This window comes from Anabrus simplex, chromosome 12 (genome assembly GCF_040414725.1).
Source record: "Anabrus simplex isolate iqAnaSimp1 chromosome 12, ASM4041472v1, whole genome shotgun sequence".
Taxonomy (NCBI): domain Eukaryota; kingdom Metazoa; phylum Arthropoda; class Insecta; order Orthoptera; family Tettigoniidae; genus Anabrus; species Anabrus simplex.
Window position 1 is genome coordinate 60,217,578 of NC_090276.1, and position 12,890 is coordinate 60,230,467.

General features: G+C 40.9%; 1 protein-coding gene across 2 annotated transcripts in view; it reads left to right on the forward strand.

Moving 5' to 3' along the window:
- The window catches only part of LOC136884216 (uncharacterized), a 32,579-nt gene that overhangs the window by 10,202 nt on the left and 9,487 nt on the right, over positions 1–12,890 (forward strand). Inside the window, exon 2 of one of the 2 annotated variants that reach the window (XM_067156271.2) lies at positions 7,338–7,479. In XM_067156271.2, the coding sequence (XP_067012372.1) occupies positions 7,475–7,479 (5 nt within the window). In that variant the 5' untranslated portion in view covers positions 7,338–7,474. The remainder of the gene's footprint in view (positions 1–7,337; positions 7,480–12,890) is intronic. The other variant, XM_067156270.2, reaches the window with a different exon arrangement.

Sequence of the window (12,890 nt, forward strand, 5' to 3'; positions counted from 1 at the left end):
TGTGAATTTTGAGAGAGTGGAGCATAGGTATAAACTTTCGGAACGGCTAATCAATCTGTGCACCAAGTACGGATTACTCTTGAAGTCTACGGCTTTTAAACGCCTACCTGGGAAGGCCATGACGTGGCGCAGCCCAAACAGCATGATGGGAGAGTTCCAAATTGACCACGTAGCAATAGATAAGAAGCACCACTGCGACATTATGAACGTGAAGGTTTTACGAGGAGCTAACATAGACTCCGATCATTACCTGTCCATGGTTAAGATGAATCTGAAACCACTGTATAAGACCAAGGTTATGCTTATGAAGAAAAAGAAGATTCCTAGGTTTGATATCACCAAACTTAAAGAAGACAAATGCAAGTTACCAAGAGAGTCTGAACCAACACATCAATAGGATTAACACCACTACAAATTGGGACCCACTTCGGGATGCTATAACAGACGCGGCTCAGAAGACGATCCCCAACAGACCTAAAGGAAACAAGCACCCATGGTGGTCAAATGAATGCGATGAGGCTATAGAATTCAGGCGACTAGCATGGCTCAAATGGAACCATCATAAAAACGAAACCAACCTACAAGCCTTTATTACACAAAGAAAGAACACCTCCAGCATCATAAGAGGGGCGAAAAGAAAATACAACAAAGAACTGATTAAGCAAGCTGAGGAGGATTTTGGAAAAAAACAACTCCAGAGACTTACACAAAGGTCTAAAACAGACGACCCAGTTCACACCCCAAACTTTACACTTCCAGAGAACAGACGGATCATTGTGCCTCAATGATGATGGCTGCATCAAGACCCTAGCTGATTATTTCCAAGGACTTTTGAATGCTGAAGAACCTGCGCAGCGCCTCCCAGTTAGAGAACCAGCTAATCCGGACACCAAAGACATCCCTCCTCCCACCTATGAAGAAGTAAGAGAGACCATTCAACTTCTCAAGAACAACAAAGCTCCTGGAGAAGACGGAATAGTGGCAGAAATGTTGAAACAAGCTGGTGAGCAAACATTCAGGCTCATACACAAAGTAATCCTGGACATATGGGCTAAGGAAAGGCTCCCAGATGATTGGACATCAGCTGTTATCCATCCAATCCACAAGAAGGGAAGCAAAACAGATCCCAGCAACTATAGAGGAATATCACTCCTTTCAGTATGGTATAAAGTCTTCCAAGATTCTGGAACAGCACATAACAAGACAACTGGATAAAGAATTAGGAGAATATCAAGCAGGGTTCAGAACTGCAAGGTCTTGTGCTGAACAGATACAAAATCTGAAGACCATCCTTCAATATAGCAAGAAAAGATGCCGACAGTGGGTAGCTATCTTGGTCGACTTCCAGAAGGCATACGACTCCGTGGATAGGATCACACTCTTCAACACCTTAAGAGAACTGGGACTAAACGAAAAAATTAATAGGTTGGTGCAAGCCACCCTGCACAACACCACTTCCAAAGTTAAGTTTAGAGGTCAATTATCAGAGAGCTTCACAATCAAAACAGGGGTGAGGCAAGGAGATGGCATCTCATGCATATTATTTAACTGTGTCCTGGAAAAGATCATAAGAGAATGGACCAGGTCATTACCTGAGAACACCGGATTAAGAATGGGGTTTAAATCAGACAACCTAAGGATTCCATGCCTGGCCTTTGCTGATGACCTTACTTTATTAGCAAACGACATGCATGAGGCCACTATGCAGCTTCAAACACTGCACTCTATTGCAGCTAAAGCGGGCCTCATGATCAACATTGGAAAGACCGAGTTTATGACCAACATCAAAGATGCCCCTACAACAATGGGAGTCAGTGATACAAAACACATCAAGAGAGCTGAAAATGTGAAGTACCTCGGAGAGTGGGTATCGGAGGACCTAAGTGAAACGATGGCTCTTGAACAAAGGAGAATCAAATTAGACAAGGCCTACCATGCCTGCAGAAAACTGTATGCCTCAAAACATTTATCAAAGAATGTAAAACTGAGACACTATAATGCAGTAGTCAGACCATCAGTCCTCTATGCAGCAGAATGCCTATCCCTAACTAAAAAAAAAACCCCACTGAGAGCCCTGGAAGTGCAAGAACGGAAATTCCTGAGAAGAATAGGGCCAAGGATCCTACCAGATGGAAGGCGATGGTACAAACCCAACAATGAGCTCTACCAGCATCAAGAAAACCTCATAGATGCCATCAGGAGAAAACGTCTGACTTTCTATGGACACCTATACAGAATGGATCATAATAGATTATCCCATAAGATCTTCAAGGTTGCTAACAAAGGCAAAGCTACTGGATTCCCCTGGACCAAACAAGTGCACAAAGATCTTGCAGAGCTTAATATTAATCAAGCCGCCATTACTGACAGAAATGCATACCGTTTAATGGTCAAAACTAAACCTTTCCTAACATCCCTTACATCAGCTAGCCACAAAGGAGCCGGGAATTCGTCAGAGGAGCGCAGGAAAGAATTCAGCGGGAAAATGAAGGCATACTGGGCCAACAGGAAGGCTCAAGAGGCCACTAAGAACACAATCCAGTATGCTAAAAGGGGCAGACGAAGACAAAAACACAGCTAGAACACAAGCACCGTGGTCCACAGATGGCCTAAACGCAAAGAAAAAAAAAAACTTTGGGGTTGCTTGAGAAGGAGAAACGTTCCAGTATCTCCCATCAGTAAAGCAAAAATGTTGTACAAACACTGCCAGAGCTGTGTAAGGATAGTAAATGGCTATTCCAACTGGTTTGTAACATGTAAAGGACTGCAACAAGGCAGCACTTTGTCACCTCTACTATTTATCACAGTGATGGATGAGATAATGAAAAGAGAGAAACAGCACAGCAAGAACAGTACATTCAAGGCATTTGCATTTGCAGAGCAAATATCATAGACGGACAATACCTTGGTAGTGTCCTGACTGAAGATAACCGATCAAATGCTGAAATCACAGAGTTCAAAGAGGAGCTGTCCTTTACTATCAAGTCCTAGAAAAGGGTACAATATTTAGTAAACTAATCAGTGTTAGATCTCCTTCAATCAGGTTTTAGAAAAGGGCGCAGCACTGCAACAGCTTTAATAAGCATTACGGATGACATCAGAAAGGCCATTGATGAATACAAACTGACTTTTATAACTCGTCTAGTTTTCAGCAACCCATTTCTACATCTTTGGATCTCATTAAGACATCAGTGTATAGTATTGGACGACAGAACATCATGACAGAAAATTAATATTCCAGGTGTCCAACGGAGTTCTGCACTTGGACCTTTCTGTTTATTCTTTATATTAATGGTATTGCTAATCATGTACCCAACAGTACCTACCACCTCTATGCGTAAGACCTACAAATCTAATCCCACTTCAAAATTCCAAGATATTAATACTGCCATTTAACAAATAAACATTATAAGCCTAATAAACTCCTATACGAGTAAGAACTTTCTTTTAATTAATCCTGTTAAGACACAAACTATAATTATAGGACAGGAGAAGAATATAGCCCTCTAAAGGAAGGTCTCCACTCCTACTAATGATCTTTTTTACAATTTGTTTTGCGTCACACCAACAGGTCTTACGGTAACGATAGGATGGGAAAGGCCTAGGAGTGTGAAGGAAGTGGCCGTGGCCTTAAAAAAGGTACAGCCCCAGCATTTTCCTGGTGTGAAAATGGGAAACCACAGAAAACAATTTTCGGACTGCTGACAGTGGGGTTCGAACACTAAGTCCCGAATGCAAGCTCACAGCTGTGTGCTCCTGACCACACAGACAACTTGCTCAGTTGTAGAAATGTTAAAGAAACAAATGAAATATCTAGAAAGATAAGTTTGAAAATAGGGAGAAGGAAACGTGATGGTTGAATAAGAGTGAGAGCGGCCGTAATAGAAAGGAATGAGTCCCAAAAAGAGAGATGGAGAAAATAAATAGGGAACTTGTTAAGGATGAAGCAGATATCGAAGTTCTTGAACAAGTGTATAGAAATAAACTGAAAGTCTAAAGGATAGTTCAAGAAAAGAAGACTAAGAGTTGGAAGATTTTCATGTAGAAACTGATGCAAGACAGAGGAAATATGAAGTTGTTATACAACATGCTGAAAGGCAAAAAGAAACCGATGGACTCCATCAAGACACGTTTATAATGAAAATGGGAATCTGGTCAGAAAGGAAAGTGACATTAGTTGTACTTCCTCTTAAAACGATAACCATCGTCGCCTGACATTAGAGAGCTTCCGAAGACCACTGCTTACTGGTTCAAAGGAAAGGCTGAGGAACATAGTATCAGATGTGATAAGCCTGCTCAGAGGAGCTCCTATTGCCTGGACAGAAATAAAAGCAATATTAAGAACTATGGCCTAAAGGAAATCACCAGGTGAAGATGAAGTGAATGCAGGCATGGTCAAAACAGGAGGGGTACAGGATTTGCAGTAGCTCAGAAAATGTAGTGTGGGAGGACAACAAAATAATTGCAAACTGGAACAAAGCCTAGTTTGCAGTCCTGAAAGCCTTAAATCCTTGAGGACACGATGGTTGCGGCAGGCAAGAAAAGCCAAAGGGTGATCAGTTGCCTGTCTCCACCAAGGCAGGTCGACATATGTTGAGCTACGTAATTACAACATTCTCTCTGCGATATTGAAGATCCACCTTCGACGTTGTTGACCTCGGAAACCCGAATTTGCGCGTAATCTTCGCAATGCCGAAGAACAGCCAATCGGGGACCGCCCCTCGAACATGGCGGACCAAGAGGCGAGCAGCGCATCGTAGCCTGCACTATATAATGAGGTGGAATTGTAACACCATTCCATTCCATTGCGAGCTCCGCTGCTATTGAAGACAGCCGGAGCCCTTGATAACGCCGAGAGCAGTCTTTGGTGAAACTTCGTGACCATCACATGTTCCTAAACCATGGCCTACAAGCCCGGAAAACAGACATGGTTAATAGGCACTAATATACATTATAAGTACAAAATCTACACATTATAACAGCTGAAACAATTATGTAAGCAATGGTCTGTTCAAAGTTTTTGATCTAAATTTTCTAGCCATCATATGGCCCCAGTGGAAGCCGTCATGAAGTCCTCAAATTAGGATTTCCTCCTATTCAAACAGCACAGAAACTCGTTAGGAGGAATTATAATCAAAAAACTGATTGGCAACAAGAGTGAAACAGTGTAGCTCCAACTCATTGGCAGACATTGTTCAACTTTAAGCTGGCTTTGATTTGCCCCACAATACATGGGAACCCTCAACAGAGTCCGTGCTAAGCATGGGAGATGCGGATCTATGATGTTTAAGTGGGGTATGAGATCTTCCCCAGCCTGTGACTGTGTGGCAGTTAAGCGGACTATTGAGGTGAAGCAGGAAGGTAGGACGAAGATAACTGTACTGGACAGCACATCCAGATTATGGTGGCTTAGATATGTGATAAGGATTTGGCCTGCGGAAACACCTCAAGTGCACTTGGAAAGAGGTAGAAGGAAAATGCCTGGTTGGAAAACCTGGAACCTGCTGGATGAATACGGTGAAGACTTAAGTGTAACTTACGGCACGGATGCACTGACAGATGCACGTTATGTGGAATGTTATACACTGAGTGACCAGAAGTCACGGGAAGGGGTGTTCCATTGGAAAATGTGCCGTGTATGACCCCTGAGCATTCTGGCTAGCTGCGGCGTAGCTGAGTAGTTTGTCACAGACATCAGTGTCATGAAGATGGAAACACGTCTCAAGTTAACAGACTTTGAACTTGGGCTGAACATCGGCGCATGGGTCATAGCATTGCGAAGATTACATGCAAATTCGGGTTTCCGAGGTCAACAGTGTCGAAGGTGGATCTTCAATATCGCGGAGAGAATGTTACAATTCGCATAAATTGCTGCGTGGGAAGACCACAGGTGTTTGACGAAGAGACATCACGTCACCTCTGCAGAACCATACTGGGCACTCGATGGGCTGCTATGAGTCAGATCACCACCCAATTGATGTTGGGAGTCAGGAACCCATTTTTACCAGGACTGTAAGGAGACAACTGCACCGCATAGGCTTTACCAGCCGACAACCATCTCATGTCCCTTTGACGACACCTTGACACAGAGCTCAATGATGTGCATGGGCCCACGAACATTGGCAATGGACCATGGAACAGTGGCAGCCATGTGGTATAGTCCGACGAGTCCTGGTTCCAGTTGTATTGAGCTGATGGGCGCATTAGTGAGGCGTATGCCCAATGAAGCTATGGATCCTGTGTGTGTCAACGAGGTTGTTCAAGCGGAAGGTGGCTCACTTGTGGTCGGGGCAGCGTTCTGATGGTCACAATTAGGCCCTATTTTCTGGCTGCAGGGAGCACTGACAGGTGCACGTTATGTGGACATTCTTTGCATCCCTTTCTGGCCCTAGAGTACCCTGGAGGAGATGCCATGTTTCAGCTGCTCTGTGGTGGCATGCAGGTGGTTGGAGGAGCACTCCAGTGAAGTAACAACCATTGATTGGCCCTCCAGATCTCCTGATCGTAATCCAATCGAGCATTTATGGGATGCTGTCGATGCTGGGGTATGCTCCATGAACCCCGTACTAACTACACACCACCAGTTGTGGGTAACATTGCAAGATGTGTGGGTCCAGATCCCTCCAGAACGATTCTAACACCTTGTAAAGTCAATGCCTCGCCGTATTGGTGCCATTTTCAGGGCTCACGGAGGAGCATTGTCTTCCCATGACTTTTGGCTGCTCATTGTATACTACCTATAATTCTTGATCGAGGCATTGAAATAAAGGATTAATCTTTAACATGTAACTGTAATACATATCAATACAGGATGCTATTCAGGAAAAGAATAATAAAAACCTGTAGACTACAACCAAAAATGCTTTGTATGCAAAGAGGTGAACTGAAAGCGAAAGAAAGTTCTTTAACATCATGACAAAGACCGGTAAATTTGTAAATAGACTACCGTGAAAGTGGGTCATCAAAAATTTCCAGATAACTGGAACTCTAAACTTGAGGTTATGATACATTGATGTGCTGTTTTGTTCCATGTACAATTAATAATATTAGAATAATTCCTCTCTCATCTCAGGATATGTAAGGCTTCCACAAGAAATTGCCATTAGAATTGGTTTACAAGATCAGTCCTTTTTTTGCTTTTTTTGTTGCCTCTTGGAGCTACTGTAGGTACATGGTATGGATGAGTATTCTTGGTTTGCTTTTATGTCAAGGTTAAAGAGGTACTATCATGAACGCCAAATCAGTCACCGTCTTATATTAGAGTTTATAATTGTGCAAGTTGTAAGAATTTCTGTTTGTATTACTCTGATTATTTAAATTGTTTCATTTCCTTACAGTGTGCCGTTCATTGTGCTAACCAAGGCTCGAGAGTCCTGTACATATCAGCCATCCCTTTCAACAAACTACCTACGGAACCGCATGGGGCTAAAGGAGCCAGTTCTGAAGCCCTTTCAAGAATTACTTTCATGTAAGTATGAGGTGCGTCTTTTAACTACAAAAGAGGGTGTTCACATGGCAGCTTGGATAAAGATGACAGATTTATAGAATAGGTTCCTGCAGTCGTAGGCTAGTTTGTCGACCACAATCTGTAATCATTTAAGAAGCTCTAAATGTAAGAGACCCATCTAAGTTCATTTGTGAAACAGGCTTGGTTCGTTACTGCAGTAGAACCCCTATTTAACGTTTTTACAGGGATCTGATGTTTATTAACCTTAAATATGGGTTTAGCTTAAATCGAGGTTTCAGTAGAAAGCACACCTTTTCCAGAGATATTTGGCTGTATTAACATAAATTGTACCATCATACATTATTTAACCAGTGACAGCAATAAAACAAGTAGATATATACCCTACACACTGTTCTGTAGTTACGGTTTGTGCTTCATTTTGACAGATTTTTGTTGGTGAATGCAAAACCGCTTCGGTTTAAGGTTGTTCTTATAACGTTATGTGTTTTTCTATGAAAGTCGGGAAAGGTACCAAACTCGCACAAAAATACATTCAAATTGGTATGAAACAGCAATCGGTTTGTTTAATCATTTTTGCGGATGTTTTTCTTCCGAGCAGCGGCTTACTCATTAACACATTTTCTAATTCCAGTAGTCTGAACCCAAGGAGAGCGAAAGTACATAACCTATCACATTTGTATTTTATTTCAGTACATAGTATTAAAATTAAACAATCGTATACTTCAGCTTGTATACTGTATAATGAAGAAACCTCAAAGGGAAGTTCTTGAAACAGTTTAGATTTAGGCTACAAAATCTGGGAGAGCAGAGGGCATGGAACCTGCTTCTGCTTCTTCTTTTCGTGTTTCCAGTCTTGTGGGTTGGATTGTGAATCAAAGACCTCCAGAGTTTTTCTCTCCACTACTCCCTTGCTTCCTCCAACATTTCTTCTACTTTTTACTCCTCTATTCTCTATACTCTCCTTTACCATATCCATCCACCTCTTCCTGGGCCTTGCCCATTGTCTTCCTCCTTTTTCCTCCTTAGGTACTCACTTTGGAACTCTATCCTCTTCCATTGTCATCATGTGTCCATACCTTTTCAGCTTACTAGTCTCTGTCTTGACCGAGCTCGATAGCTGCAGTCGCTTAAGTGCGGCCAGTATCCAGTATTCGGGAGATAGTGGGTTCGAACCCCACTGTCGGCAGCCCTGAAAATGGTTTCCTGTGGTTTCCCGTTTTCACACCAGGCAAATGCTGGGGCTGTACCTTAATTAAGGTCACGGCCGTTTCCTTCCCACTCCTAGTCCTTCCCTGTCACATCGTCGCCACAAGACCTATCTATGTCGGTGCGACGTAAAGCAACTAGCAAAAAAAAAAAGTCTGTCTTGCGTTGCAGTGTAGGGAATCCAATTCTCTCTCTGATTTCTATGTTTTTGATTTTAGCCCTTCGTGTCTTCCCAATTATTCCTGTAAGGAATTTCATCTCTGCTGCTTGAATTCTGCTTTCATGGCGTTTTGTTGTTCATGTGTCTGCTTTGTATGTCAAAATTGGTGTTTAATACTGTGAGTACAGAATTTTCTTGTATTTCTTTGGGAGTCCCGGTTCCACACTATACCTCTCACCCGTTAGTAAAACCTGTTGGCTTGTTGGATTCTCTTTCCAATTTCTTCGTTTGTTTTCCCATCTTCTGCAAGTATACTTCCCAAATATTTGAAGCTTTTCACAACTTCTAATCATATTCCATTTACTTCAATATTCTCTCTTCCTTCTCTATTACCTCATCATCACTACTGTGTCCGACTCGTTGGCTGAACGGTCAGCGTACTGGCCTTCGGTTCAGAGGGTCCTGGGTTCGATTCCCGGCCGGGTCTGGGATTTTAACCTTAATTGGTTAATTCCAATGGTACGGGGGCTGAATGTATGTGTTGTCTTCATCATTTCATCCTCATCATGACGCGCAGGTCGCCTTCGGGAGTCAAATAGAAAGACTTGCATATGGCGAGCTGAACCCGTCCTGGGATATCCCGGCACTAAAAGCCATACAACATTTTAAAAAAAATCACTACTGTCTTACTCTTTCTACACTTATCTTTATTCCATATTCCTCTATTTCCAGATTCCATACAATAACTTGTTCATGTACTTCCATTTCATCTTCTCCCCATATTACTGTGTCATCTGCAAAAAGTGAAGGCCTTTGCTTCTGTCCTCATTTTTTGTTTTACACTCTTGTGGGTTTCATCGACGACTGTGATGAAGAGTAGAGGGGATAGTACACTTCCTTGTCGAAGTCCTGTTTTTACATTGAACCAGTTTGTCTTATCCTTGTCTTCACACTACGTACACATTTTCATACATAGCTTTGACATTTTGTACATCTTCTCTGACTACCTTCTTTTTTTATGAATGTATCCAAGACCAGTTGTCATGGTACTCGGTCATGCCTTCTCAGTATCTATAAATGTCATCACTAAATCCTCTCTGAACTCCAATCTTTTCTCCATCGTGTTCCTTAATGCAAAAATTAGATCAAAAGTTGATCTATTTCTTCTAAATCCATATTGCTCTTCCTCCATATCCTTTTCTACTTTGGTCATCAGCCTTCTCTCTAATATCCTTCAATCAAGTGAGTTGGCCGTGTGGTTAGGGACGCGCAGCTGAGAGCTTCTATTTGGTGATTGATCGATTGAGATAGTGGGTTCAAACTCCACTGTCGGCAGCCCTTAACATGTTTTTCCGTGGTTTCCCATTTTCACACCAACCAAATGCCGAGGCTATTCCTTAATTAAAGCCATGGCTGCTTCCTTCCCCACTCTGTGGCCTTTCCTATCACAGGGTTGTCATAGACCTGTGTCTGTGCGAGGTAAATCAAAATGTTAAAAATAAAATCCTTCAAAAAATTTTTGGAACCTGATAATCCTTTTAAAGTCATTTTGGTGCTCATTACATACTTACATTCAGTCTCTTGGCTTCATTAGTGCAAATGGTTAAGGAGAAATCAGTGATGCACTTTGTCTGTTGTAGACACCTAACACCAGAATAGTTAAATGCTACATTCCACATGTATTTCTTGTTGCATTGAGCCGTGAACAGTGACCAAATCATCCGTGAAGATAATGAATGCCTTTAATATGGCTATTTATAGACGGCTACTTAGAATATTGTGGGGAAAAACTGAAACTTGAGTGTGAATAAAGAAAAAAAAGTGCTGCTTTATACCATCAAACTAAGGAAGGTGGTATACTTCGGGCATATCATTAAATGATTGACTCACCTTGAGCAGCATGCTGAATGCGTTTGTTACACAGGCGGAACCGGACTCTGTGTGTGTGTGTGTGTGTGTGTGTGTGTGTGTGTGTGCAGCAGTAAAGGAGGCAAGGGGAAGGAAGGAGGCGAAGTACCTGCGGGGGAATGGAACTAAGGTGGGGCAGAAGGATGGGGTAGTGGGGGAATTGAAGGGAGTTCGCATTACGGATTGCTTGGAAAATCAAACTGTTTTTCGATAGTTTGGTATTTTTAAGCCAATTGATTAAAACGTTGAAAAGGATATTGGGTTTCTTGTAAATTTCGTTTAAATTATAATTAGGGTTGAAGTATTGATCGCAGTTAATGTAACAGCTTTCAGTAATATTCATGGTTGGTCCCTTATTTGCTGTTTGAATTACTTTCATATCTTGTTCAGTGTTGGTAAATTTGTGATTAGGTGTCATGCATGGTGGAGAATTGTGCCTCATCGCGTTGACATGATCTGAATATCTAATCTTACGTCCTGTTTGACCCACGTAAGAAAATTATATTTTAGTCTGTATATTCCAGATTTGGAGTAAATATTGGGGGTATTGATTGATGCAGAGTTGTGTAAAATTTCGGAGGTTCTATTGTTAGTTTTGAATAAAATTCTTACATTGTGTTTCCGGAAAAGGTTGGTGATTTTGTGGACGTCGTTATTGTAAGTGACTGTGGTTGAAATAGGAGCCTTTGCTTTTTCTTTTGAGAGATTGGTTTTAGGCCGGTACCTAATTTGTTTATTATTTGTTCTATAAACTGCCTGTTGTACCCAGGAGAAAAATGAACTGGATCGGACATTGTTTGAGGAGGGACTGTTTACTGAAAGAAGTAGAAGGAATGGTGAAAGATAAACGAGGAAGAGGAAGGAAAAAATATCAAATGTTGGACAATATCCAAGGAAATAAATATTCGGACATGAAAAACTTGGCGCAGGACAGGCAACAGTGGAAGAGGTTCATCCCATGACAAGACCTGCCATAAGGCAGAATACCTAGATAGATAGATAGATAGTACCCATTGAACTTGGCAATTGCCCTTATGGTGTTAAGTTCATTATTAAGATCTTTCTTTGTCATGGGTATGGCAAAAGCTCAATATACCATGATATTGTATGCTGCACGTTTGTGCATTAGGGGATGTAAGGCTGATGATGGCACATAGATGCCGAAACTAGTACCATTTTGACCATTTGACATGTGAGTGAATCACAAAAAGTTATTGTATTGAATGGGTGGACCTTGAAAGAATTTAAATTTACTGTAATCCCACTTCAATACGGAACCCAATGAAATTCATAACTATAAGTGAAATGGCCTACCAGGCAGAGAGAAAGGTCTTATTAATATATGGGCCTACAAAATTAAAATTGCCAAATTAGGCAAAGATATAAATTTCCTGAAGCAATGTATTACACTTGATTTAACACCTAATTTTTTGAAAGGAACAATAAAAAAACATTGTTATGCACCACATTTGATCAAAACTCAGCAAAAAACAAACAAAATTTGGCTGAAAATCGAAATGAGTTTTTTACATAAGAAAAAAATTCTTCTTAAATAACATTGTATGAAACTCGCCTTGAAGCAGCTCGTCTGCTTTCTAGAGCACAGTGGAACATATTTCAAAGTCAAATCGACAATAAATTGTTTGATATTCTTTCACAAAAACAGCTTACTTTGGATAGAAAATTAAACAGTTTAAAAAAAAGAAAAGCAACAGTTTTCACTTGAAAATCAACCCAAAGAAATCAATTTGACAAAAACATAACCAAGAAATTTCATCCCCCTATGATTAACCTTTCCAGTGTGAACCTTACTAAAGAAGAAATCGCCATCCTATCAAAAGGCCCTAACCAAAACTGGCCTAACATGAATAAAATAAATATGACTAACATGATTCTATAATCAAAAGCGACAATAAATAAAATGCTTTTAGAGAAACAAAGCGAAATTATGTTTGAAATAAAAAGAAAACTAGATACGATGGGCACAGCTAAAAACGTAAGCAGGAAAACTATATCCACTAACTCTAATGATGACAAATTTATCTCTGAACACAAAGAAATCTTTGAACTTATAAAGAAAATAAAACATAATGACTTAATGATCACAAAGGCAGATAAAAGTAAAGCTACTATCTTAATGAATAAAAC